This window comes from Phoca vitulina, unplaced genomic scaffold (genome assembly GCF_004348235.1).
Source record: "Phoca vitulina isolate PV1807 unplaced genomic scaffold, GSC_HSeal_1.0 scaffold22, whole genome shotgun sequence".
NCBI classification, from domain to species: Eukaryota; Metazoa; Chordata; class Mammalia; order Carnivora; family Phocidae; genus Phoca; species Phoca vitulina.
In genome coordinates, this window is record NW_022589725.1 from 45071375 (window position 1) to 45099291 (window position 27917).

The following is a 27917-nucleotide window of genomic DNA, read 5'->3' on the forward strand; positions in this document are numbered from 1 at the left end:
TATGTTGGTTGAAAAAGGAAAGAAGAAAAATTTTTAAAAATAGTAAAAAAGAAATAAAGAAAATTTAAAAAATTAACTTTGAAAGACTATAGATTCATGGGGGAAAAAGCCATGAATTCTTTGTGCAGTATTCCTGTAGTGCTGGAGTTCTGCTGTTCTCATTGATCGGTAAACTTGGTCTTGGCTGGCTGTTCTTGCTGATCTTCTGGGGGAGGGGCCTGTTGCCATGGTTCCCAAATGTCTTTGCCTTAGGCAGAATTGCCCCTCCCTTGCAGGGTCTGGGCTAAGCAATCTGCTCGGGTTTGCTCTCGGGAGCTTTTGTTCCCTGCAAGCTTTCCGTACAGCTTTGGAGGCTGAGAGTGAAAATGGCAGCCTCCCAACTGCCACCCCGGAGGAGCTGAGAACTCAGGACCCCGTTCTTCAGTGAGCCCCCAGAGAAAAACAGTCGGTCACTGCTGTCTCCCCGGTCTCCGGCCACACTCCATGCTCACCTGGCCTGTGACCAAGCGTTTCTATCTCTGGCACCTGACCCCGTGTGGAGACTCCAAACCCAGCAGAGTCCTGCAGTGCACTCCTGCAGTGGTCCTTCCGGGGGAGGAAAGGGAGTCTCCCCGGATCTGCCTCTTGTTGGGTCCCTGCTGGAAGAGCAGTGGCCCAACTGCGCAGAGGATCTTGGTTTATGGCAACCCCAAGCTGAGAACCCACTCCTCGGCTCTGTCTCTGCAGCCGGCTTCCCCACTCCGATACCTGGGAGCTCTGCCACACTCAGGCACCCCTGGTCTTTCTGTGACCCCGAGGGTCCTGAGACCACACTGTCCCAGCAAGGGTTCCACCCCCTGCTTAGCCACTGGAGCGACGTCCCTCAGTGGAGCAGACTTCTAAAAGTTCCAATTTTGTGCTCCGCGCCTCTATCACTTGCCAGTAGTAGTGGCTGATGGAGGCCCCCTTCCCCGCCGTCTATCCCCCCAAATATGGCCTCGGATTCACTTCTATGCACGTCCTACCTTCCAGAAAGTGGTCGCTTTTCTGTTCATAGAGCTGCTGCTCTTCTTTTCTTCGATCTCCTGTTGAGTTTGTCAGTGTTCAGAGTGGTTTGATAACTATCTGGCTGAATTCCTGGGACCAGATGAAATTAAGTTCTCCTGCTCCTCCCCCCCAGGATTACTCTTAAAACTAGAAATGCTGTGGTTGGATTTAATGTGCTATGTTTCTATAATAAATGTAAGATTTCAAGAAACTGAAACACAATTATCTGCAAAGGGAATGGCTATGGTATCCCATGCCAGTGGGGGTTACTCCCCCAAGCAAATTGGTGTTACCTCTTCAGCTAGCATATGTTGCTCTCCAGCCAGGGATTTGGAGCAGGGAGTGACATCTGGAGCTATGGATGCACAGAGAGACTTTCATGTAATCTAGATCTGAAACGTTTTGATGTCATTGTGTGGAAAGGGAACCCTAATATGTGTTGACTTCTGCCCCACCTGCTCAGTGACTTGTGTCAGCTCTAGAGCTGTCTGGGTCACATGTGATTTTGCCTACCCACCTGCAGCCTGCTTCAGTGCTGCTTTGTAGATGGCCAGCCTAAGTGCTGATTCCATTCTTGTCCTCTCTCACTGCTCAGACTTGACAAGGACCTGTGAGCTTAGAGGTCTTCTGACCTGGTCCCCTCCTGTCACTCAGTCCTCAGGCCATCTCTAACAAGCCCATCAAAACCCATCTGGTCTAGCACATCTCCCAGTGTGCCTTCCTCTGAAATACGTTCATCTTTATCATCCTGACACCCTGAAATGAAGCTATTGAAAACGCTTCTGGCTCCCCCTGTTTTGACTTCTCTCACTTAAATTAACATTGAGCACTGTAATGAATGCCCACTACACCTCTCCTAACTTTCTCAGAGAATATTTTTCTTGACAGGAATGACTGTTTTGAGCATTGACACAAGCATACCTTTCTTTTAGGCATCTGTCTGGTAAGCCCGTGTAGAAAGATGTCCCTGGAAGAAATAAAAGATCTCCAGCTGGTGGGAAAATACATACAACCAGAAACCAGGGAAGTGAATGGAGTTCTTATGACCAAGATAATCAGTGATAATTGGGACAAAATCTGGAATTTCCAAGCAAAACCTGATGATCTCCTCATTGCATCCTATGCAAAGGCAGGTAGGTTTGGGAAACTGGCAGTGGGGAAGCCAGCTGTAGAGGAGTGGTGATGCCTGGAGGGGCATCCCTATTTTAAAAATGCAGATTTTCACCAGGGCTGACCCTGGGAGAAATGAAACCAGACTTGCTTCTGAGCTCCAATCCCCCAGGATCCAAGGTCCTCCTGTTTACTTAGGTAGAATCCCAGATCCTCAAAGGACTGAATGAATTACAAGATTATTTAAAAGCAGAGTCTAAGAAATTATACAGAGGTTCTCACAGTAATCTTGCCAACCCAGCCACTCTTGGTTCCCATCAGCCAAGCAATCTAGGAAGTGAGCACATCCCTTGCCCATAAGAAGCATCTCTTAGTGGGGGGACACCAATGTGGAAATGAAGGCTTTCACCCTAATATGAAACGTTCTAATAGCTTTGGGTCCAACACCCACACAAGTACAGTGGGAAGGATCTGGGAAAGGGGAGGTGACACTTACCAGGATCTTATAAAATGAAGAGGAGGCTGTGACAAAAGTGAGGGTCTGCAAGGGCAAGGGGTTGCGAGGCTTGTGCAGGGGTGGAGGAACAAAGACTATCCTAACCGGGGAGGCCAATAGAACGACAATCCCCCTGCAATACCTGCATTTGTAACATCAAGCCATGCGACCAAGTGAGGTGATGAACTTGAAGCTGTAACCAGTTTGGGAAGGTCTCTCACTGGCCATTTAACTCCGTAAGAGGAACTCTCGGTATTCATAACCAGAAAGATTTCAGAAAAGAGTCAGTTCACCACATTCTTCCAACCTTCCTTGGGCTGTTTCTGTCCTCTGTGTCTGGGAAGTCGCTCCTTAGCCTCACTTTCTTCTCAGGATTTAGCATTACTTAAAACTAGGGCAGGCACTTCCTGTCAGCAGGGCTCAATTCTTCAAGAATCTCCTTTTCTGTCTGGTTTGCACTGGACACTTCTTGTTAGAACTGAACTTGAATTTGCATTGCACCTCAGAGCAGGAATTTTTCAGCTCACCTTTGAAATTATACAGTCAATCCCAAAGCCCCTCAGGATGGTCCCCAAGTCTCCAGCCTTATTCCCTCACCTCTCCCACCACCTCTTAGCCCCTGTGAGCCCATTTACACTTACCAATTCGGAAATGTGACTGTCTTTATCCTGGTTCCTGAGGCCCCCCCTGCCTGGGAGCCTGGGATGCCCTGGCTTCTTAATGCAGATGAACATTCCAGTCCTGTTTCGACTCTTCACTCCAAAGCCACCATCTGAACTCAGCCTTACTGACCCCTTCTGCACCAAGTTGGCCCTCCTCCTCCGAACTCCTGTAGCCTGTTGCACATCCTTTTTGTCTCTAACTGTACACTGTTCATCTTCTAGTTATCTGTGTATATGTCATATGTATCAGTGAGCAGCAGGTTTGACTAAGAGCCAGAGAGACACCAAATATTTTTGGTGGAAAAAGGAAAATGGGTATCTGGGGGACAGTGAGCACAGTCTAGCTCTTTACTGACCTATATGTCTATTTGCACTCCTCTTCTGTGTCCATTAGGATTTAATTTGGCTACAAGTGTCAGAAAACCCAAAAGAAAAAGCAGTCTGGAGATTAGCAGTCAGGGCTGAAATGGTGGCTACATTGATCATCGAAGACTCTGGCTCTTTCTAACTTTCTGCACACATTCCAAAAAGCAGCAAGAGGGTAGGAAGGGAGGAATAAGGTCGTGTTCCTTCTCTTGAAAGACAACTTCCCAAAATGGCATGGCCCCATAATGCAAGAAAGACTGGAAAATATTACCTTTGAGGCAAGTAGCTATATGTCCAGCTAAAAATTGATTAATTTGAGAAAGAAAGGAAGAATGGATATAAGCTAGGCAAGAGGTAGTCTCTGTCCTAACTTATCTCCTCCAAAAAGATTGTAAACTTGTTAGGACAGGGACAGTGGTTAATTCATCTTTGTATCTCCCTACATTCATTTGATTCAATACGCATTTGCTCAAACTACATTTACTAGGTGCGAAGCCCTATTTGAGGCACTGGGGATTAAAGAGGAGGTGATAAGTGAGCTGATTCCGCTTAACACTCAGTATATGTGAATTTTACTGAATACATAAATAATCAAGGAAATGAATTAAATTGTGCAGTGAGTGGATGAAATTGACAATAACTAATGCTCTAGGCACAACCTGGACACAAGAGATTGTGGACATGATCCAAAATGACGGAGATGTGCAGAAGTGCCAGAGGGCCAACACCTTTGACCGGCATCCTTTCATCGAGTGGGCTCTACCCCCACCCCTCAACTCAGGTAAGTTTCCCCAAATAAAACCCATGAGGCTGTAACTAAGACCCATGACCACTGTGCCCGGTCAGTTTGCACCTGAAAAGAGAATTGTTTCTATAATCAGCCTTCTGGAAAATATTTCCAAAGGACACTGGGAAAGAGGTAAAGGTGAATGTACTCACTTCAACTGGGAAACAAGACTTTTAAATCTATCTTCTAAAATATATGTTTGGTGAGCATGAGAGAGCACATTCCCTACTAGTGATTGGGAATTCAAGAGTGATGATGAATGTGTAACACAGAGAAGGCAAGGAGAGGACTCCTAGCATCCAGTGGTTAAGAACCATATTCCTCTGGGAGAGGCGGAGCAAGATGGCAGAGGAGTAGGAGACCTGGATTTCATCTCCTCTCAGGAATTCAGCTGGATTCATTCTGAACACCTACAAACTCAACAGGAGATCGAAGAAAAGAATAGCAACGACTCTCTGAACAGAAAAGCGACCACTTTCTGGAAGGTAGGACGTGCGGAGAAGTGAATCCGAGGCGAAATTTGGGAGGATAGACAGCGGGGGAGGGGCCTACGTCAGCCAATTGTGGCAAGTGATAGAGCCCCGGAGCACAAAATCGGAACTTTTAGAAGTCTGCTCTGGTGAGGGACATCACTCTGGTAGCTAAGTGGGGGGTGGAACCCTCGTGTGACAGTGTGGTCTCAGGACCCTCGGGGTCACAGAAAGACCGGGGGTGCCTGAGTGCGGCAGAGATCCCAGGTATCGGAGTGGGGAAGCCGGCTGCAGAGACGGAGCCCAGGCGCGGGCTCTCAGCTCGGGGCTGCCATAAACCGTGATCCACGGCACAGTCGGGCCACTACTCCTCCAGCAGGGACCCGACAAGCGGCATATCCGGGGAGACTCCCCTTCCTCCCCCCGGGAGGAGCAGCGCAGGAGCGCACCGCAGGCATCTGCTGGGTTTGGAGACTCCACCCAGAGTCGGGCGCCAGAGATAGAAATGCGCGGTCACAGGCCGGGTGAACATGGAGTGCGGCCAGAGACCGGGGACACGGGAGTGACTGACAGCTTTTCTCTGGGGGCACACTGAGGAGCGGGACCCCGAGTTCTTGGCTCCTCCGGGGCAGAGATTGGGAGGCCGCCATTTTCACTCTCCGCCTCCAAAGCTGTACGGAAAGCTTGCAGGGAACAAAAGCTCCCGAGAGCAAACCCGAGCAGATTACTTAGCCCAGACCGGGCAAGGGCGGGGCAATTAAGCCTCCTGCAAAGACATTTGAGAACCACGGCAACAGGCCCCTCCCCCAGAAGATCAGCGAGAACAGCCAGCCGAGACCAAGTTTACCGATCAATGAGAACGGCAGAACTCCAGCGCTAGGGGAATACTGCACATAGAATTCATGGCTTTTTTACCATGATTCTTTAGTCTTTCAAAGTTAATTATTTCTTTTAACTGTCTATTTTTTTTTTTGGATTTTTCTTTTCCCCTCTTTCAACCAACATCTTATCAATCCCTTTTTTTATAAAACATTTTTATTTTTCATTTTTAGAGTCATATTCTATCCCTTCATAGTAGTTACCCATATTTTTGGCATATACATATAAGTTGTTCTCTCTTTAAAATTTTGAGATAGTTTCTTCTAATAGAACAAAATATACTCTAAATCTCTAGTGTATGGTTTTTTTCTACTCCCCTGCCTGATCACATTCTCTCCCTTTTTTTTTTCTTTTTTTTTTAAATCCTCTTCTTTCTTTTTTCCAACAACTTCTTATCAATTCCTTTTATAAAATTTTTTATAATTTCCATCTTTACAGTCATATTCCATCCCTTCATCATATCAACCCTTACTTTTGTACATATATAAGTTTTTCTTTCTTTAAAATGTTGGGAGGCACTTTCTTCTAACAGACCAAAATACACCCAAAATCGAGTGTGTGGCACTGATCTATATACCAGCCCGATCATATTTGATCACATTCTGGTTTTTTTGTTTCTTTGTTTTATTCTGTATTTGTTTGTTTTTATCTTTATCTTTTTTTTTTCTTTTTCTTTTTTCTCTCTTTCCCTTTCTTTTGCCACTGTTTCAGGTCTTTTCTGATTTGTTTAGAGTATATTTTCTGGGGACGTTGTTACCCTGCTAGCATTTTGTTCTCTCATTCATCTATTCTCCTCTGCACAAAATGACAAGATGGAAAAAATCACCTCAACAAAAAGAACAAGAGGTAGTACCGACTGCCAGGGACCTACTCAATACAGACATTAGTATGATGTCAGATCTAGAGTTCAGAATCATCACTTTAAAGATACTAGCTGGGCTTGAAAAAAGCATGGAAGTTATTAGAGAAACCCTTTCTGGAGAAATAAAAGAACTAAAATGTAACCAAGTCACAATCAAAAACACTATTAATGAGATGCAATCAAATATGGGGGCGCTAACTGCTAGGATAAATGAGGCAGAAGAGAGAATCAGTGATACAGAAGACCAAATGATGGAAAATAAGAAGCTGAGAAAAAGAGAGATAAACAACTACTGGATCACGAGGGCAGAATTCGAGAGATAAGTGATACCATAAGACGAAACAACATTAGAATAATCGGGATCCCAGAAGAAGAAGAAAGAGAGAGAGGGGCAGAAGGTATAAGGGAGCAAATTATAGCAGAGAACTTCCCTAATTTGGGGAAGGAAACAGGCATCAAAATCCAGGCAGCACAGAGAACCCCTCTCAAAATCAATAAAAATAGGTCAACACCCCGACATCTAATAGTAAAATTTACGAGTCTCAGAGACAAAGAGAAAATCCTGAAAGCAGCTCGGGACAAGAGATCTGTAACCTACAATGGTAAAAACATTAGATTGGCAACAGACCTATCCACAGAGACCTGGCAGGCCAGAAAGGACTGGCAGGATATATTTAAGGCACTAAATGAGAAAAATATGCAGCCAAGAATACTATATCCAGCTAGGCTGTCATTGAAAATTGAAGGAGAGATAAAAAGTTTCCAGGACAAACAAAAACTAAAGGAATTTGCAAACACGAAACCAGCCCTACAAGAAATATTGAAAGGGGTCCTCTAAGCAAAGAGAGAGCCTAAAAGCAACATAGACCAGAAAGGATCACAGACAGTATACAGTAACAGTCACCTTACAGGCAATACAATGGCACTAAATTCCTATCTTTCCATAGTTACCCTGAATGTAAATGGGCTAAATGCCCCAATCAAAAGACACAGGCTATCAGATTGGATTAAAAAACAAGACCCAATGATATGCTGTCTGCAAGAGACTCATTTTAAACCCAAAGACACCCCCAGATTGAAAGTGAGGGGGTGGAAAACCATTGACCATGCTAATGGACACCAAAAGAAAGCTGCGGTGGCAATCCTTCTATCAGACAAATTAGATTTTAAACCAAAGACTGTAATAAGAGATGAGGAAGGACACTATATCCTACTTAAAGGGTCTATCCAACAAGAAGATCTAACAATTGTAAATATCTATGGCCCTAATATCTATGGCCCATGGGAGCAGCCAATTATATAAGGCAATTAAGAACAAAAGCAAAGAAACACATCGATAACAATATAATAATAGTGGGGGACTTTAACACCCTCCTCACTGAAATGGACATATCGTCTAAGCAAAAGATCAACAAGGAAATAAAGACTTTAAATGACACACTGGACTTGAATAGCAGTGGTGAGAGTGGACATCCCAGCCGCGTTCCTGATCTTAGGGGGAAAGCTCTCAGTTTTTCCCCATTGAGAATGATATTCATTGTGGGTTTTTCATAGATGGCTTTTATGATATTGAGTTATGTACCCTCTATCCGAACACTCTGAAGAGTTTTGATCAAGAAAGGATGCTGTACTTTGTCAAATGCTTTTTCTGCATCTATTGAGAGGACCATATGATTCTTGTTCTTTCTTTTGTTAATGTATTGTGTCTCATTGATTGATTTGAGGATGTTGAACCAACCTTGCAGCCCAGGGATAAATCCGACTTGGTCATGGTGAATAATCCTTTTAATGTACTGTTGGATCCTATTGGCTAGTATTTTGGTGAGAATTTTTGCATCCATATTCATCAAGGATATTGGTCTGTAATTCTCCTTTTTGATAGGGTCTTTGTCTGGTTTGGGGATCAAGGTAATGGTGGCCTCATAAAACGAGTTTGGAAGTTTTCCTTCCATTTCTATTTTTTGGAACAGTTTCAGAAAAATAGGTATTAATTCTTGAAATGTTTGGTAGAATTCCCCTGGGAAGCCATCTGGCTCTGGGCTTTTGTGTTTTGGGAGATTTTTGATGACTGCTTCAATTTCCTTAATGGTTATAGGTCTGTTCAGGTTTTCTATTTCTTCCTGGTTCAGTTTTGGTAGTTGATACATCTCTAGGAATGCATCCATTTCTTCCAGGTTATCTAATTTGCTGGCATAGAGTTGCTCATAATATGTTCTTATAATTGTTGTATTTCTTTGGTGTTGGTTGTGATCTCTCCTCTTTCATTCATGATTTTGTTAATTTGGGTCATTTCTCTTTTCTTTTTGATAAGTCTGGCCAAGGGCTTATCAATCTTGTTAATTCTTTCAAAGAACCAGCTCCTAGTTTCGTTGATCTGTTCTACTGTTCTTTTGGTTTCTGTTTCATTGATTTCTGCTCTGATCTTTATTATTTCTCTTCTCCTGCTGGGTTTAGGCTTTATTTGCTGTTCTTTCTCCAGCTCCTTTAGGTGTGGGGTTAGGTTGTGTACTTGAGACCTTTCTTGTTTCTTGAGAAAGGCTTGTATTGCTATATAATTTCTCTTACGACTACCTTTGCTGCATCCCAAAGATTTTGAACAGCTGTGTTTTCATTTTCATTGGTTTCCATGAATTTTTAAAATTCTTCTTTAATTTCCTGGTTGATCCATTCATTCTTCAGTAGGATGCTCTTTAGCCTCCATGTATTTGAGTTCTTTCTGACTTTCCTCTTGCGATTGAGTTCTAGTTTCAAAGCATTGTGGTCTGAAAATATGCAGGGAATGATCCCAGTCTTTTGGTACCGGTTGAGACCTGATTTGTGACCTAGGATGTGATCGATTCTGGAGAATGTTCCATGGGCACTAGAGAAGAATGTGTATTCCGTTGCTTTTGGATGGAATGTTCTGAATATGTCTGTGAAGTCCATTTGGTCCAGTGTGTCATTTAAAGTCTTTATTTACATGTTGATCTTTTCCTTGGATGATCTGTCTATTTCAGTGAGGGGGTTGTTAAAGTCCCCCAATATTATTGTATTGATGTCAAAGTGTTTCTTTGCTTTTGTTCTTAATTGCCTTATATAATTGGCTGCTCCCATGTTAGGGCCATAGATATTTACAATTGTTAGATCTTCTTGTTGGATAGACCCTTTAAGTAGGATATAGTGTCCTTCCTCATCTCTTATTACAGTCTTTGGTTTGAAATCTAATTAGTCTGATATAAGGATAGCCACCCCAGCTTTCTTTTGGTGTCCATTAGCATGGTAAATGGTTTCCACCCCCTCACTTTCAATCTAGGGGTGTCTTTGGGTCTAAAATGAGTCTCTTGCAGACAGCATATCATTGGGTCTTGTTTTTTAATCCAATCTGATAGCCTGTGTCTTTGATTGTGGCATTTAGCCCATTTACATTCAGGGTAACTATTGAAAGATAGGAATTTAGTGCCATTGTATTGCCTGTAAGGTGACTGTTATTGTATATTGTCTGTGTTCCTTTCTGGTCTATGTTGCTTTTAGGCTCTCTTTTTGCTTAGAGGACCCCTTTCAATATTTCTTGTAGGGCTGGTTTAGTGTTTGCAAACTCCTTTAGTTTTTGTTTGTCCTGGAAACTTTTTATATCTCTTTCTATTGTCATGACAGCCTAGTTGGATACAGTATTCTTGGCTGCATATTTTTCTCATTTAGTGCTCTGAGTGTATCCTGCCCGTCCTTTCTGGCCTGCCAGGTCTCTGTGGATAGGTCTGTTGCCAATTTAATGTTTCTACCATTGTAGGTTACATATCTCTTGTCCCGAGCTGCTTTCAGGATTTGCTCTTTGTCTCTGAGACTCATAAGTTTTACTACTAGGTGTTGGGTTGTTGACCTATTTTTTTTTATTTTGATGGGGGTTCTCTGTGCCTCCTGGATTTTGATGCCTGTTTCCTTCCCCAAATTAGGGAGGTTCTCTGCTATAATTTGCTCCAATATACCTTCTGCCCCTCTCTCTCTTTCTTCTTCTTCTGGGATCCCAATTATTTTAACGTTGTTTCGTCTTATGGTATCACTTATCTCTCGAATTCTGCCCTCGTGATCCAGTAGTTGTTTATCTCTCTTTTTCTCAGCATCTTTATTTTCCATCATTTGGTCTTCTATATCGCCGATTCTCTCTTCTCCTTCATTTATCCTAGCAGTAAGCGGCCCCATTTTTTATTGCATCTCATTAATAGCCTTTTTGATTTCGACTTGGTTAGATTTTAGTTCTTTTATTTCTCCAGAAAGGGTTTCTCTAATAACTTCCATGCTTTTTTCAAGCCCAGCTAGTATCTTTAAAATCATCATCTGAACTTTAGATCGGACATCGTACTAATGTCCCTATTGAGTAGGTCCCTGGCAGTCAGTACTACCTCTTGTTCTTTTTGTTGAGGTGATTTTTTCCGTCTTGTCATTTTGTCCAGAGGAGTATAGATGAATGAGAGAACAAAATGCTAACAGGGTAACAACGTCCCCTGAAAATATACTCTAAACAAATCAGAAAAGACCTGAAGCCGGGGGAAAAGAAAGGGAAAGAAAGATAAAAGAAAAAGAAAAAGAAAAAGATAAAAACAAACAAATACAGAACAAAACAAAAAAAACAGAATATGATCAAATATGATCAGGCTGGTGCATAGATCCGTGCCACATGCTAGATTTTGGGTGTATTTTGGCCTGTTAAAAGAAAGTGCCTCCCAAAATTTTAAAGAAAGAAGAACTTATATATGTACAAAAATAAGGGTTGATATGATGAATGGATGGAATATGACTGTAAAGATGAAAATTATAAAAAATTTTATAAAAGGTATTGATAAGAAGTTGTTTGAAAAAAGAAGAGGATTAAAAAAAAAGAAAAAAAATGGGAGAGAATGTGATCAGGCAGGAGACTAGAACAAAGCCATACACTAGAGATTTAGGGAATATTTTGATCTGTTAGAAGAAACTATCTCAAAATTTTAAAGAGAGAATAATTTATATATATATGCCAAAAATAAGGGTAACTACTATGAAGGGATAGAATATGATTCTAAAAATGAAAAATAAAAATATTTTTTAAAAAAGGGATTGATAAGATGTTGGTTGAAAAAGGGAAAAGAAAAATTCAAGAAAAAAAAACAGTTAAAAAAAAGAATTAACTTTAAAGACTAAAGAATCATGTGAAAAAAGCTATGGATTCTATATGCAGCATTCCCCTAACGCTGGAGTTCTGCCGTTCTCATTGATCGGTAAACTTGGTCTTGGCTGGCTGTTCTCGCTGATCTTCTGGGGGAGGGGCCTGTTGCCGTGTTCCCAAATGTCTTTGCCAGAGGCAGAATTGCCCCACCCTTGCCGGGTCCAGGCTAAGTAATCTGCTTGAGTTTGCTCTCGGGAGCTTTTGTTCCCTGCAAGCTTTCTGTACAGCTTTGGAGGATGAGAGTGAAAATGGCGGCCTCCTAATCTCTGCCCCAGGGGAGGCGAGAACTTGGGGTCCCAGTCCTCAGTGAGCCTCCAGAGAAAAGCAGTCAGTCACTCCCATCTCCCTGGTCTCCGGCCACACTCTGTGCTCACCTGGCCTGTGACCGAGCGTTTCTATCTCTGGCACACGACTGGCTATGGAGTCTTCAAACCCAGCAGATCCCTGCAGTGCGCTCCCCGCTGCTCCTCCCGTGGGAGGAAGGTGAGTCTCCCCGGATCTGCCGCTTGTTGGGTCCCTGGTGGAGGAGCAGTGGCCCAACTGTGCTGCGGATCACGGTTTATGGCAACCCTGAGCTGAGAGGCTGGTCCTCTGCTCCGTCTCTGCAGCCAGCTTCCCTGCTCTGATACCTGTGAGCTCTGCCGCACTCAGGCACCCCTGGTCTTTCTGTGACCGTGAGGGTCTTGAGACCATGCTGTCCCAGCGAGGGTTCCACCCCCCACTTAGCCACTGGAGCAATGTCCCTCAGCGGAGCTGACTTCTAAAAGTTCCAATTTTGTGCTCCGCGGCTCTATCACTTGCCAGAAGCGGCCGACGAATATCCCCTCCCGCGCCGCCTATCCTCCCGAATATCGCCTCGGATTCACTTCTCCACACGTCCTACCTTCCAGAAAGTGGTCGCTTTTCTGTTCAGAGAGGTGTTGCTATTCTTTTCTTCGATCTCCTGTTGCATTCGTAGGTGTTCAGAATGGTTTGATCCCTATCTAGCTGAATTCCTGAGACCAGACGAAATCCGGGTCTCCTACTCCTCCGCCATCTTGTTCCGCCCCCCCAAGATCCAATCTAATCTAGATAAACTAACAGCCAGGGTAAGTGAGGCAGAAGAATGAATTAGTGACCTGGAAGACAATTTAATAGATAAAAAGGGAAAAGAGGAGGCCAGGGAAAAACAACTCAGAATCCATGAAAATAGAATCAGAAATAAGTGACACCATGAAGTGTTCCAATGTCAGAATTATTGGAATCCCGGAGGGGTTGGAGAGAGAGAGAGGACTACAAGATATATTTGAGCAAATCGTAGCTGAGAACTTCCCTAATCTGGGGAATGAAACAAACATTCCCATCCTAGCGGCAGAGAGGACCCCTCCCAAGATAAGGGAAACAGTCCAACACCTCGGCATGTAATAATAGAACTTGCAAATCTTAGAACCAAGGAAACCATCTTAAGGGCAGTTAGGGGGAAGAGATTCCTTACGTATAGAGGCAGGATCATCAGAATAACATCAGACCTATCCACAGAGACCTTTCAAGCCAGAAACAGCTGGCAAGACAAATTCAGGGTACTAAATGAGAAGAACATGCAGCCAGGAATACTTTACCTGGCCAGGCTGTCATTTAGAATGGATGGAGAGATGCAGAGCTTTGAAGACCAGCAGAAACTGAAAGAATATGTGACTAGTAAGCCGGCCCTGCAAGAAATATTAAGGGGGGTTCTATAAAAGGAGAAAGACCCCAAGAGTGATATACAACAGAAATTTACAGGGACAATCTATGAAAACAACATCTTCACAGGCAACATGATGACAATTCATTCATATCTTTCAATAATCACTCTCAATATGAATGGCCTAAGTGCTCCCATAAAACGGCACAGGCTTGCAGATTTGATAAAAAGACAGGACCTATCCATATGCTGTCTACAAGAGACTCATTTTGAGCCCAAAGATATATCCAGACTGAAAGTGAAGGGATGGAGATCCATCTTCCATGCCAGTGGACCTCAAAAGAAAGCTGGGGTAGCAAATTAGACAAATTAGATTTTAAACTAAAGACTGTAATTAGAGATACAGAAGGACACTATATCATTCTTAAAGGGTCTATCCAACAAGAAGATCTAACAATTGTAAATATCTATGCCCCCAATATGGAAGCAGCCATCTACATAAACCTAGCTGTTATCCAAAATAAAGATTAATATTGATAACAATACATTAATTGTAGGAGACCTCAAAACTCCACTCTCAGCAATAGAAAGATCATCTAAGCAGAAAAACAACAAGGAAACAAGAGCTTTCAATGATCCACTGGACTAGATGGACCTTATAGATATTTACAGAACATTCCACCTTAAAACAACAGAATACTCATTCTTCTTGAGCGCACATGGAATAGACCACATACTGGGTCACAAATCAGGTCTCAACCAATACCAAAAGATTGAGATTATTCCTTGCATATTCTCAGACCACAATGCTCTAAAACTGGAACTCAATCACAAGAACAAATTTGGCAGAAATTCAAACACTTGGAAACTAAAGACCACTCTGCTCAAGAATGTTTGGGTCAACCAGGAAATCAAAAAAGAACTTAAGCAATTCATGGAAACCAATGAGAATGAAAACACATCGGTCCAAAACCTATGGGATACTGCAAAGGCGGTCCTAAGGGGGAAATACATAGAAATCCAAGCCTCATTCAAAAAAATAGAAAAATCCCAAATTCACCAACTAACTCTACACCTTAAAGAACTAGAGAAAAAGCAACAAACGATGCCTAAGCCATGCATTAGAAGGGGATAATTCAGATTAGAGCAGAGATCAATGAATCAGAAACCAGAAACACAGTACATCAGATCAATGAAACTAGAAGTTGGTTCTTTGAAAGAATTAATAAGATTGATAAACCACTGGCCAGACTTATCAAAAAGAAAAGAGAAAGGACCCAAATTAATAAAATTATGAATGAAAGGGGAGAGATCACGACTAACACCAAGGAAATAGAAACAACTATTAGAAATTATTATCAACAACTATATGCCAATAAACTGAGCCATCTGGATGAAATGGATGCTTTCCTGAAAACCTATAAGCTGCCAAGACTGAAACAGGAAGAAATTGACGACCTGAAATAGGCTTTACAACCAGTAACGAGGTTGAAGCAGTGATCAAAAACCTCCCAAAAAACAAGAGTCCAGGGCCTGATGGATTCCCTGGGGAATTCTACCAAACATTCAAAGAAGAAATAATACCTACTCTACTGAAGCTGTTTCAAAAAATAGAAACAGAAGGAAAACTTCCAAACTCATTCTATGAGGCCAGCATTACCTTAATCCCCAAACCAGGCAAAGACCCCATCAAAAAGGAGAATTTCAGACCGATATCCCTGATGAATATGGATTCCAAAATCGTCAACAAAATCCTAGGTAATAAGATCCAACAATACATTAAAAGGATCATCCACCACGACCAAGTGGGATTTATCCCTGGGATGCAAGGGTGGTTCAACATTTGCAAATCAATCAATGTGGTAGAACACATTAATAAGAGGAGAGAGAAGAACCATATGGTCTTCTCAATTGATGCAGAAAAAGCATTTGACAAAATACAGCATCCTTTCCTGATTAAAACTCTTCAGAGTATAGGGATAGAAGGAACATTCCTCAAGTTCATAAAATCCATCTATGATAAACGCACAGTGAATATTATCCTCAATGGGGAAAAGCTGAGAGCCTTTCCCTTAAGATCAGGAACACGTCAAGGATTCCCACTCTCACCACTATTGTTCAACATAGTACTAGAAGTCCTAGCCTCAGCAATCAGACAACAAAAAGAAATAAAAGGTATTCAAATTGGCAAAGAATTCAAACTCTCTCTTTTCGCAGATGACATGATATTTTATGTGGAAAACCCAAAAGACTCCACCCCTAAATTACTAGAACTCATACAGCAATTCAGGAATGTAGCAGGATACAAAATCAATGCACAGAAATCAGTTGCTTTCTTATACACTAACAATGCAACTGTAGAAAGAGAAATTAGAGAAACAATTCCATTTACAATAGCACCAAAAACCATAAGATACCTCGGAATAAACCTAACCGAAGAGGTAAAGGATCTATACTCTAGGAACTACAGAACACTCATGAAAGAAATTGAAGAAGACACAGAAAGATGGAAAAATATTCCATGCTCATGGATTGGAAGAATAAACATTGTTAAAATGTCTATGCTACCCAGAGCAATCAAATGCCATCCTGATCAAAATTCCAATGATATTTTTCAAAGTGCTGAGACAAACAATCCTAAAATTTGTATGGAATCAGAAAAGACCCCGAATAACCAAGGAAATGTTGAAAAAGAAAAACAAAGCTGGGGGCATCACATTGCCCGATTTCAAGCTATATTACAAAGCAGTGATCACCAAGACAGCATGGTACTGGCACAAAAACAGACATATAAACCAATGGAGCAGAATAGAGAACCCAGATATGGACCCTCAACTCTACGGTCAAATAATCTTCAACAAAGCAGGAAAAAACATGCAATGGAAAAAAGACAGTCTCTTCAATAAATGGTGCTGGGAAAATTGGACAGCCACATACAAAAGAATGAAACTCGACCATTCTCTAACACCATACAGAAAGATAAACTCAAAATGGATGAAAGACCTCAATGTGAGACAGGAATCCATCAAAATCCTAGAGGAGAACATTGGCAGTAACCTCTTTGACATCGGCCACAGCAACTTCTTTCAAGATACATCTCCAAAAGCTAGTGAAACAAAAGCAAAAATGAACTTTTGGGACTTCATCAAGATAAAAAGCTTCTGCACAGCAAAGGAAACAGTCAACAAAACTAAGAGGCAACCCACAGAATGGGAGAAGATATTTGCAAATGACACTACAGATAAAGGGCTGGTATCCAAGATCTATAAAGAACTTCTCAAACTCAACACCCAAAAAACAAATAATCAAGTCAAAAAATGGGCAGAAGACCTGAAAAGACACTTCTCTGAAGAAGACATACAAATGGCTGACACATGAAGAAATGTTCATCATCATTAGCCATCAGGGAAATTCAAATCAAAACCACATTGAGATACCACCTTACACCAGTTAGAATGGCAAAAATGGACAGGGAAAGAAATAACAAATGTTGGAGAGGTTGTGGAGAAAGGGGAACCCTCTTACACTCTTAGTGGGAATGCAAGTTGGTACAGCCACTTTGGAAAACAGTGTGGAGGTTCCTCAAAAAATTAAAAATAGAGCTACCCTATGACCCAGCAATTGCACTACTGGGTATTTACCGCAAAGACACAGATGTAGTGAAAAGAAGGGCCTTATGCATCCCAGTGTTCATAGAAGCAATGTCCGCAATAGCCAAACTGTGGAAAGAGCTGAGATGCCCTTCAACAGACAAATGGGTAAAGAAGATGTGGTCCATATATACAACGGAATATTACTCAGCCATCAGAAAGGATGAATACCCAACTTTTGCATCAACATGGATGGGACTGAGGAGATTATGCTAAGTGAAATAAGTCAAGCAGAGAAAGCCAATTATCATATGGTTTCACTTATTTGTGGAACATAAGGAATAGCATGGAGGACATTAGGAGAAGGAAGGGAAAAATGAAGTGGGGGGAATCAGAGGGAGAGATGAACCATGAGAGACTATGGACTCTGAGAAACAAACAGGGTTTTAGAGGGGAGGTGGGTGGGGGATGGGTTAGCCCGGTGATGGGTATTAAGGAGGGCATGTACTGCATGGAGCACTGGGTGTTATACGAAAACAGTGGATCACCACATCAAAAACTAATGATGTATTGTATTGTGACTAACATAACATAATAAAATTTAAAAATTAAAAAAAAAAAATAACTATGAGAGAAGGGTAGGTTCCATGCCAAGCCATAAAAATCCAAGTAAGCAGAAGACAGGATTTTCCCTCTATATCTTTAGGGCTTGTGTCTTTGGGTTTGGATTCTCCCTTGTGATTAGAAATCCCAGTTATGACACTGAGATCATCCACGGCTGCAGCTTTTGCTTTAACTCTGGTTGAATTAGTCCTGGGACGGTCCCTCATAGGTTGGAGGTTGGGTCACCTGTGTCTCTCCAGAATTTGACTTTCAGGCTTTGGGGGTGGGTCTTTTATTTTTTTGTTTCTTTGTTTGTTTGTTTTTGTATTTGCTAAATTTTTTTTGAGTTTTTAAATTTTTTTTATTATTATGTTCAATTAGCCAGCATATAGTACATCATTAGTTTTTGATGTAGTGTTCAATGATTCATTAGTTGTGTACAACACCCAGGGCTCATTGGGGTCTTTTAAAAGGTTAAGCATTTGGGGATTCTTGTAAATACTGGCTAGTTGTCTCACATCCATAGGTTGCATAATAGCTCAGAGCCAGTATTAAACACTCTCAACAGCCAGTCAGCCCCTTTTCCTCCCTCCTGCCCTACAGTCTTTTAAAATATTTTTAATCTTAAGGCATGTAAAGTTTCAAATTTCGGTTTCTAATTCTCTATTACCCGCCACGGATTTGACCCTGTGAATTGTCACTCTGGCAGATGTCCCCAGTGGCCAGTACCAGCTGCTTCCCTCTCCAGGGTGTCCCAATCCACCTCACTGGGTTTGGGGTCATCCTCCACTAGCCCAGTGGTGGCAGGATTAGGACTGGCCCCTAGGCCCAAGAGTATAGAATCAGTGCCTTGGCATGTTGGTACACCTCGACACTGATCAGTGCCCACGCCACTTTTATGAGTGTTTCACATTTAGTGGGGAGCTTACTAATTTTCTTGGACATTTTCATTGGTGCAGGCAGCAGGTATTCAGGTCATTTGTATTAGGCCATTAGATTTTGTGCCACTACACACCAGGAGTGGGACCCATGATACCTCATAGTGTCAAGGACAAGGTGCCACAGCAGCAAGGTATGCAGTGACAGAAGGACCACAGGCCTCAGTCACTCTTGCCTTTTCGAGGGGCCATGACTTCCCCAGTGTGGGCATCCCTATCATCCAGGTTAGAATTCAGAGTCCTAGTGCCTCCCACAAGCAAAGCCAATCAGGTCAGGAGAGTTTCCCTCTCCTCTTAGGGGCAATGCACCTTTCTCTGGTCCCACACTTGGGCAACTTGTGCAACTCACATGTTCCCCTCTGTTAACTAAAGGCAATAGGACCTTGCCAAAATCTTAGCCAGTTGTCCCTAACAGTCAGTAGCTGGGTCTGTGCTAAAAGCTGAGAATCACAAAGTCTAACACCCACTGCAGCTACCCCCTGGACATTAATAAATGGAAAACACATCTATAGCCCCTCAAACCAGCTGCAATTAGCAATACCCTTAAAGTTTGAGAGAATTCTGGTTGCTTTTTTTGGAGCTTGCACTTTTGGGATGGGAACTTGGGGCAGCCCTCTGAATAGACAGCATGCAGTTGGACTCCTCCCCAATGGATTACCCACCTGAGAAAGCCATTTGCAGCTAAAATACATTCCTCATTATCAAAGGCAAACTGACTCAATCCATCCTGCTTGTGAAGCCAATTGTGCCTTTGTTAAATTAACATTTGTTAGTAGAGCCCCAGGTAGGCTGGTGAGCCTCAGTTTAAGAAAAAACTATAGGGAATTGAAATAGAGAGGTTTACTACTCCTAGGTCTTGGTGGTTGGCGGTGAGGAATTAGTAGGCTATTTCTTTTGTTTCTGCAGGATTTTTAATTTTCTTCCTCTTACTTCCTTCTTTCCCATTACTGCCAGGTCTCCAGGGGGTGCCTCCCTTCTCTATATATCTGATTCTCCACCAGAAGCTGTGCTTCTCCAACCAAGGCTGCTACTCTGCCTCATTTTCAAGCCCCCTCCCTTGAGTTTCATGCTGTGTGTGGCCAAATCCCAGTCTGTATTTGGTTGTTTGTTTGTTTGTTTGTTTTTAAGATTTTATTTATTTATTTATTTGAGAGAGAGCGAGCACAAGCAGGGGGAGGCAGAGGGGCAAAGGGAGAGGGAGAAGCAGACACCCCATTGAGCAGGGAGCTCGACATGGGGCTCAATCCCAGGGCCCTGGAATCACAGTTGAGCCGAAGGCAGACGCTTAACTGACTGAGCCACCCAGGTGCCCCCTGTACTTGGTATTTTAACACTCAGCATTGGACATTCTGTTTCCAAGGAGGATTTTATCTGAGATTCATCTAGTTGTTCCTTGTCTCTCTGCTGCTTTCCACAAAGTCTCTTAGGCCTCCCCCTCTATGGCTTTCCACACCCACAGACTAACTGATTTCCAGTTCTGGCTGTCACATTTACTAACTTGGAGAAATTACTTGACCACTGTTAGGCTCAATTTTTCATCTGAAAATACATCCCAGCACAGAGCACAGTGCTGGTGTTTGACTGGTGGCTGTTGCAGTTCTTGGCCTGGAAAGTAAAGGTTAAAAGAAAGCATGAAGCTATTTACATGGAACTGCTAGCCTTGTAGAGCTGGCCAATAACCCACCTCCCTTAAGAGGGAAGCCAGCTTTTCTCCAGCTGCCTTAATCTACTCCCCATTGCAGTAATAGAAAACCCCAAAGGACAGAATATCCAAGTGCTTGTTGGGGACATAGTTGCACCAACCTCATACCTCCCCAAACATCTTCATCTTCCCACACAAGTATAACCAATACCCAGCAAATAAGGAGAGTACTGTTGCCTCAGTGGTTTCCAGTATCTCACTAGTGTTTTCCTTTACCTGAATGGATGGTAAAAGTGTCATTAGGAGGGAATCATTTAGACATGTAAAAACCATAATTTTAGGCAGAGCCAGCTATTTGGTAAACCTCATTTCAGATATTTGACAAAACAATAATATTGAATTCATGGAGCTGATGAGAAGTGTTCAGCTAAATGGTGTAGCCTTCTTTCCCAGGTCTGGATCTGGCCAGCAAAATGCCTTCTCCTAGAACTATGAAGACTCACCTGCCTGTTCAGTTGCTGCCACCTTCCTTCTGGAAAGAAAATTCAAAGGTAGGAAAAGCCAACTTTTCAAACCCAGTTTTGGTCAGTATGGATAGATAATGTGTCCATCTAAATAGAAAAAATCAAAGATATTGAAAAATAAATAATCAATGGAGGTATAGGGCAAATGGTAGCACTACTCCCACATTCCCACAAACTCCATGCTGTATCCAGCTTTCCTTCAAAATATTATTTATGGGTACATACTAAGATGTTTTCAGACAAAATCATTCTGGTTGGTTGCCAATTAAGCCATAGCCAAAGGAAGCAATTGGTGAAACAAAGCACATATTTCCTGAAGAAGGCTATTATCTTAGTTCAAATCATCTAAGAAAGGCCAAGGAAGACATAAAAGGGATTTATTTAGGGAAAACCTGTGGAGAGAAAGGTAGAGCAAGGCAAAGGAGGATGATACTACATTGGCCACCCTTAGAGCATATTTCATGGAGCAAGCACCCAGGAACTATTACACCTCTATGTCCTCCATTTCCAAGATTTTTCATTTATTTTGACTCTTCCAAATTCAGGTTCAATGTGCAATGTACATCAAATATACTGGTGTTTCTTTTTGATACATGCTTAATCAGTGAGTCTTAAAGTCAAATATTGACTTATAAATTTGCCATGAAAAGTGTAGCCATTCAGCAGAATCAAATGCTTATATCAGCTAGACCAGCATGTCTTCTCCCTGTGAACAAGCTGCTTTAGAAACCCAGACTGAACCCTTACCAAGGAAACCATAGGGGTCAAGTCTGTTAGCCAAAACACTCTCTCCTCCGTGCAGTGCTCAGATACACAGTGCAAGTAATTGTTTTTTACTCTCTTTTTTCTGGGCTTCTCTGAGTCACCAGCTCTTCATCTTGACCATCTCCAAATAAGGTACAGTACAACTGAATAGGATTCCATATATCAAAATGCTATCCCATTCCTGATCTGCTTCTCTGGGATTACATCTAGGTCACCTTCATTTGTGAAAACTTCCTGCTTTATACCCACAGATAGATAACTTCACTCATATGTGACTGTTGCTGCTCAAGAAGCAATATTATTTCCAAATGCTATTGTAGACTCAATGTCAGAAGACAAAATAACATCTTGTTAGTCATCATACTAGCACCTTCTTTTTGTAAAATCAGGCCTTGTAAAATGTAAAAATCTCAATGACAGCACCTCCCTTTATCTGCTCAAAATTGTGTATTATTTGAGTAGGATGGGACCTTAAAGAGCTTAGCCCAAGATTTTCATTTTATGATGCAGTGATAAGCTAAATAACCAGCCCCTAAAGATATCCATGTCCTAATAACCAAAAACTGAATGCTACCTTATATAGTAAAACGGGCTTTGCAGATGTGATTAAGTTGGGGATCTTGAGATGGAAGATTATCCCGATTTATCTAGGTGGACCCTAAATATCATCACAAGGATCCTTATAAGAGGGAGACAAGAAGATCAGAGGAAGAAGTAGGAGATGTGATAAGTGAAGCCAGGGATTGGGTCAAGAGCCAAGGAATGCAAGTGGCCTCGAGATGCTAGCAACAGCAAGGGAAGGGATTCTCCCCTAACATCACCAAAGGGACCAGCCCTGCCAACAGCTTGACCTGAGCCTAGTGAAATCTAGCCTCCAGAACCATAAAAGAATAATTTTCTTATTGTTTTCAGGCACTCCATCTGTGGGAATTTGTTACAGCCACCACAGGGGACTCACACAGATGGATCAGCAGAAAATGTATTGGACATTAGGTCACACCCAGTCATCTGACTCTCACCATAAGCACACTGAATATGTTCCCTGCCTAGCCCAGACTGCCCCTTCATAATTACTCAGGCTTACAGAAAGACAATAACCAACACAAGCATTAAGAAACACATTTACAGGGGCACCTGGGTGGCTCAGTCGGTTAAGTCTGCCTTCAGTTCAGGTCATGATCTCAGGTCCTGGGATCAAGCCCCACATCCGGCTCCCTGCTCAGCAGGTAGTCTGCTTCTCCCTCTGCCTCTTCCTCCCCCTGCTTCTGCTCTCTCTCTCTCTCTCAAATAAATAAAACCAAAAAAATAAAAAGAAGAAGAAGGAGGAAGAAAGAAAGAAGAAAGAAAGAAAGAAGAAAAGAAAGAAAGACATTTACATTATGACAAGATGGTGCAGCTGTGTCACAGTTTTTCGTTCCCTACATGCTCTCATAAATATCAGAGAAAAATTGAGCAGTAGGAAAAGAGGCAGAGAAACAGGCCTGGTCCATGTTCCTATAAGGCAGCAGTCTATGGAAAGGCAGTAGAGTAAGCAAGAGCCTGGGTCAATTGCCTGAGAGGGAAATGTCCCTGGGTGAGTGGTTCTGTTGGACACAGGAATTCTGTTCAGTAAATGAGACATGGGAAAATGCTTGAGAAACCATTAATGTGCTCCTCCTCCCGGCTCTGCTGAGAATGCACACAGAAGCACAGGTGGGCATGGAACCACAGGACACGAAGCCAAGAGGTCAGCTCTCCCCAGCCACACCACAACCCTGCTTTTCCAATGAGAAGAATCATCACAAGCAATTCCAGAGGGAGACTTAGCACTGCCCTCAAAGGTCCTGCAATCTTACCACAAATAAGTAAGAGTGATCATTCATCTGTAAGGCTGCAGCTCATCATGTACAGAGGAGACTAGACTAGACAACTGACTGCTTTAGCTACCCCCTGTGCAATAACCTAGTTAGAGTCCTTGCTTAGTGCAAGCCAAGGAGGACCTACCTTTCAAACACACTGGAAAATACCACAGTGGCCTCGTTAGTCTTCAGAAATACCATAGTTAGGGTGACTGTAGTATTTATCCTGCAAACCAGGATACTCTTGAGAGAGAGGAGCATACGTGCATGCTCCTAATCATTATCTAAGACCACAGATATACATTGGAACTCTGTCTGAGCATACTGGAAGATGTGGTCATCCTGCTTACAGAAAATGCATGCACGTTCAGTTACTCAAATAGAATAGTCTAAGATTCTAATAACATGGTCCTCTGCACTGAGCAATAATATTTCTCTGTTTTGTTTGCTGTCTGTCTCAATTCCCTTGCTGGTTGATTTCAGATTATCTATGTGGCTAGAAATCCAAAGGACTCTCTGGTGTCCTACTACCATTTCTCAAGAATGAGTAAAATGATGCCTGACCCTGGTACATGGGAGGAGTATATTGAGGCATTCAAAGCTGGAAAAGGTGAGTAAAAGGAAATTATGGGTTCATGTTTCCTCATTCATTCTTCACATTTCCTTGTTCACTATTGACATCAGAAAGGAAGGGTTTTCATTGAATGATTGTGGTCACCAAGGTCATTGGAGGTTGTGGATGGCACATCGAAACTGGGTCATTTGGGGATAATTTAGCTAAGAGACTATTTAGAAAGCTACAGGCAGAGTTTAAAGAAACCGACAGGTGATAGGGCAGTGTTTTAGGGTTAACACCAGCAGGGAGCTATTGCCTCCTGGAAAAAGGACAAGGCTCCTTAACAGGGGCTGAGGCCTTCAGTAGGGGAAAGAGTCCACCACAGTGAGCCAACAGGAAGGCCATCAGGGAAATAAACGACACCCTTCCCCCTCTCCTCCTGCCTCCAAAAGCCTTTCAGTGCCTTTTGCTGGCAAATCCCAGGTGGAAGCCTGAGCACAAAGGAGCCCATTGACACAGTCCATAGAGGTCAATCTTCTAGGGTGGAGGAGGGTACAGAATGGATTTGGCAGGGCCAACAAATGACACCCAGTGCACCTCTCCTCCTCCCAGTCACCATGAGAGAGAGAAAAGTTGCCCAAATATTTGATAATTATAGATTTTTTCAGAATGAAAATCAGCCCACTAAGAGACAGGATCTGTTGCATAACACTAATCTAGGCACCATGCAGTGATCCTGGGGAAAGAAAGATTATGATCTCTGGCCACTACACAGTATCTCATGGGGTAGTAAATTCAAGAGCAAAAATATAAACCAAGGAATCCAGAATACTTTTTATCATCTCCCTAAAGATTAAAAAGTCCCTGTCTTCTGCAAATAAGAATTCTGGCCAGGGTCTTTGTCTTCTTTGTCTTTGTCCCTTTTATTTGAGACATCCATGCTCATTTTGTAAGTTTCAAGTTGATATTGATGCCCCCCCTTCTCTCTTGTTCCCTCCAGTGCTGTGGGGTTCCTGGTATGACCATGTGAAGGGATGGTGGGATGCAAAAGACCAGCACCATATTCTCTACCTCTTCTATGAGGATATGAAAGAGGTAAAAGGCAATGCAATCTCCATTAGACCCACCATGTTCTCCAGTGCAGCAAACCACATTTGGGACCCTGGCATTTGGGCTTGCCCACAGAAGAGCCTTCAGTGCAAGTCCTTTCTCTCCATGACACTCTTCCCAACTCAGTTTTATCCTCAGAAGTTCTAACTACTTTTCTGCTCTTCTCAATTTTATTTGCTTCAGTTCACAATTTCCAGAAGATCCTTCCTCCTCAGGAAATATCAGATACCTTTATGGTTGAATTAATCCTGACACTCATGAACCATGTGTCTTCACCTACAGAATGGGTATCATCTCATTTTGTATCTCATGAAATTATTATAAGGATTTATTAGATCACATTTGTAAAGTGCCTAGTTGTGTTCAGTGAATGCTCGAGGAGGGTTTCCTTCTCCCTGTTCCACACCCCAGACCCACATCACAAACGAAGTTTAATCCATATAAACGTTGGCAGGATTGGTCCCACATATTGTGACGAGAACAGATTTCTCCTTTTCAAGTCACTGTGTATGAAAAGCATGACAAATTCACTCTCATGACCCCAGGGATTAGTATCCTAGAACTACAAACTACTTATTATGCCAGTGCTGAGAAATCCAATCAAAAACTATAGCTCCTTGGGGCACCTGGGTAGCTCAGTCAATTGAGTGTCCAACTCTTGATTTCAGCTCAGGTCGTGATCTCATGGGTCATGGGAACGAGCCCTGTGTCCAGCTCCACACTCAGCGGGTCATCTGCTTGAGGATTCTCCCCGTCTGCCCTTCCCCCTGCCCTCTCTGTTTCTCAAATGAATAAACAAATCTTTTTTTTAAAAAAAAAAAAAGAAGCTATAGCTCCTTTTCTGCAACTCTTTGATCAGAAAGAACGAGTGCACAAGAATTTACATTTCTGGGTCAACTTGAGATCCCTTGTATTCATCCCCTTACTAACCTTCTATTAAACTCACAGACTCTTTTGCCATCTTCTATAGCTCAAATACTAGAGTATGTTATACTGTGCTTCACCTGCAACATTTCCCCTCCTTTATACAACCTTCCTGATCTCTACCAGGAGACATAATTGTTCCTTTCAACAAATCTCATGATACTGTCTGTGTGCAAGCAGCATGTTTTCTGGGAGAGGTTTTGCCCAGTTAGTTATGTCTACATTTATCCCCCTATTGCAGGGTGAGCCTCCTGAGGGCAAGAACGGCTCTCATCTTTGTGTCATGGCAGTACCTGAGATGGTACAGTGCCTTGCACATAGTCATCACCTAAGGGATAATTGTTGAATATATTTGAACTTAACTCATTCCTCCCAAATACTGTTTGTCATTTGTCATTTGTCAAGCAGAATGTCATCCCTAATAGAAAACCCAAATTTATTTGCTTTGTGTAACTCTTCTACATATAGGACCCGAAGCGGGTAATTCAGAAGATATTGAAGTTCCTAGAGAAAGAAATGCCCGAAGAAGTCGTGAATAAAATCATGTATCACACCTCCTTCGATGTAATGAAGCAAAACCCAATGGCCAACTACACCACTTTGCCTACTGTCCTCATGGACCAATCTATCTCCCCTTTTATGAGGAAAGGTATGTAAGATTTATATTCTCAAATACCAGATTGGACTCTGTAGTACCCATGATCTGCTTAGATTTTCCAGTAATGTTTCATGCCCCATTAGTCATTCCTATCAATGACACTACTGCATAATTTTCAGAGGCAAACTTCTTTTTTTTTTTCCCCATTCTTGTGCTGGCTCCAAGGATGCATGCTCCCTCCTCTCTGTACTCCTGTGGCAACCTCTGAGACTTTGACTTGTTTCAGGGATGCCTGGGGATTGGAAGAACTATTTCACTGTGGCTCAGAATGAAGAATTTGACAAGGACTACCAGAAGAAGATGGCAGGGAGTACCCTGACCTTCCGCACAGAGATCTGAGGACAACAGGGTAATCCATCAGTCAGAACCTCCTTCCTAGATTTTAGACATTTGAGCCTCATAATCAAGAATACTTAAAACTACCATACCCATCCTCTAATCCTGACCTTTCCTACACTATCCATAGATTCTATGCCACGATGATATATTTCATCCAAATGTAATCAAATCCTGCATAGAAGTTTAAAATTAAATTACATGATCATTCACATAGACACCTATCTCTTGTGTAACACATTCTAGGCACCATGCAGTGATCCTGGGGAAAGAAAGATTATGATCTCTGGCCACTACACAGTATCTCATATGGTAGTAAATTCAAGAGCAAAAATATAAACCAAGGAATCCAGAATACTTTTTATCATCTCCCTAAAGATTAAAAAGTCCCTGTCTTCTGCAAATAAGAATTCTGGCCAGGGTCTTTGTCTTCTTTGTCTTTGTCCCTTTTATTTGAGACATCCATGCTTGTTTTGTAACTTTCAAGTTGATATTGATGCCCCCCCTTCTCTCTTGTTCCCTCCAGTGTTGTGGGGTTCCTGGTATGACCATGTGAAGGGATGGTGGGATGCAAAGACACATGACATACCCATCACTAGCTCACAATAGCCTGGCTGCCCAGATGCAGAATTCATGAAAAGAGAGAACTAAATAGAGTAGAACTTCAACATAAGAGAAAGTGAACAATACCTCACTGATATGAGGAATTCTTAATCTCAGGAAACAAACTGAGGATTGCTGGAGTGTTGGGGGGTGGGAGGCATGGGGTGGCTGACTGATAGACACTGGGGAGGGTATGTGCTATGGTGAGCGCTGTGAATTGTGCAAGACTGTTGAATCACAGATCTGTACCTCTGAAACAAATAATGCAATATATGTTAAGAAAAAAAAAAGAAGATAGCAGGAGGGGAAGAATGAAGGGGGGGAAATCGGAGG

At 42.4% G+C, this 27917-nt stretch overlaps 1 protein-coding gene and 1 long non-coding RNA gene across 4 annotated transcripts in view; one reads left to right on the forward strand and one right to left on the reverse strand.

Annotated features, from left to right (window-relative positions):
- The window catches only part of LOC116641756, a 268059-nt gene that overhangs the window by 28914 nt on the left and 211228 nt on the right, over nucleotides 1-27917 (reverse strand). For 2 of the 3 annotated variants that reach the window (XR_004301242.1, XR_004301240.1), the window contains exon 3: nucleotides 20774-20881. The exons of the other annotated variant lie outside the window; for it this stretch is intronic. This is a non-coding gene — a long non-coding RNA (uncharacterized LOC116641756). The remainder of the gene's footprint in view (nucleotides 1-20773; nucleotides 20882-27917) is intronic. 3 annotated transcript variants of the gene reach the window in all.
- Nucleotides 388-27731, forward strand: LOC116641753 (sulfotransferase 1C1). The gene is made up of 8 exons (XM_032419668.1): nucleotides 388-423; nucleotides 1959-2159; nucleotides 4313-4441; nucleotides 20724-20821; nucleotides 23881-24007; nucleotides 24954-25048; nucleotides 26456-26636; nucleotides 26872-27731. Exons 2-8 carry the CDS (start codon nucleotides 1988-1990, stop codon nucleotides 26982-26984), a joined length of 915 nt encoding a protein of 304 aa, XP_032275559.1. The 5' UTR covers nucleotides 388-423; nucleotides 1959-1987; the 3' UTR covers nucleotides 26985-27731.

Coding starts and splice junctions, on each gene's coding strand:
- LOC116641753 (XM_032419668.1), top strand. CDS start 1,988: ATGTCCCTGGAAGAAATAAAAGATCTCCAGCTGGTGGGAAAATACATA. Junction 4,442..20,723: donor ACCCCCACCCCTCAACTCAG/GTAAGTTTCCCC, acceptor CTTCTTTCCCAG/GTCTGGATCTGGCCAGCAAA. Junction 24,008..24,953: donor GGCATTCAAAGCTGGAAAAG/GTGAGTAAAAGG, acceptor TGTTCCCTCCAG/TGCTGTGGGGTTCCTGGTAT.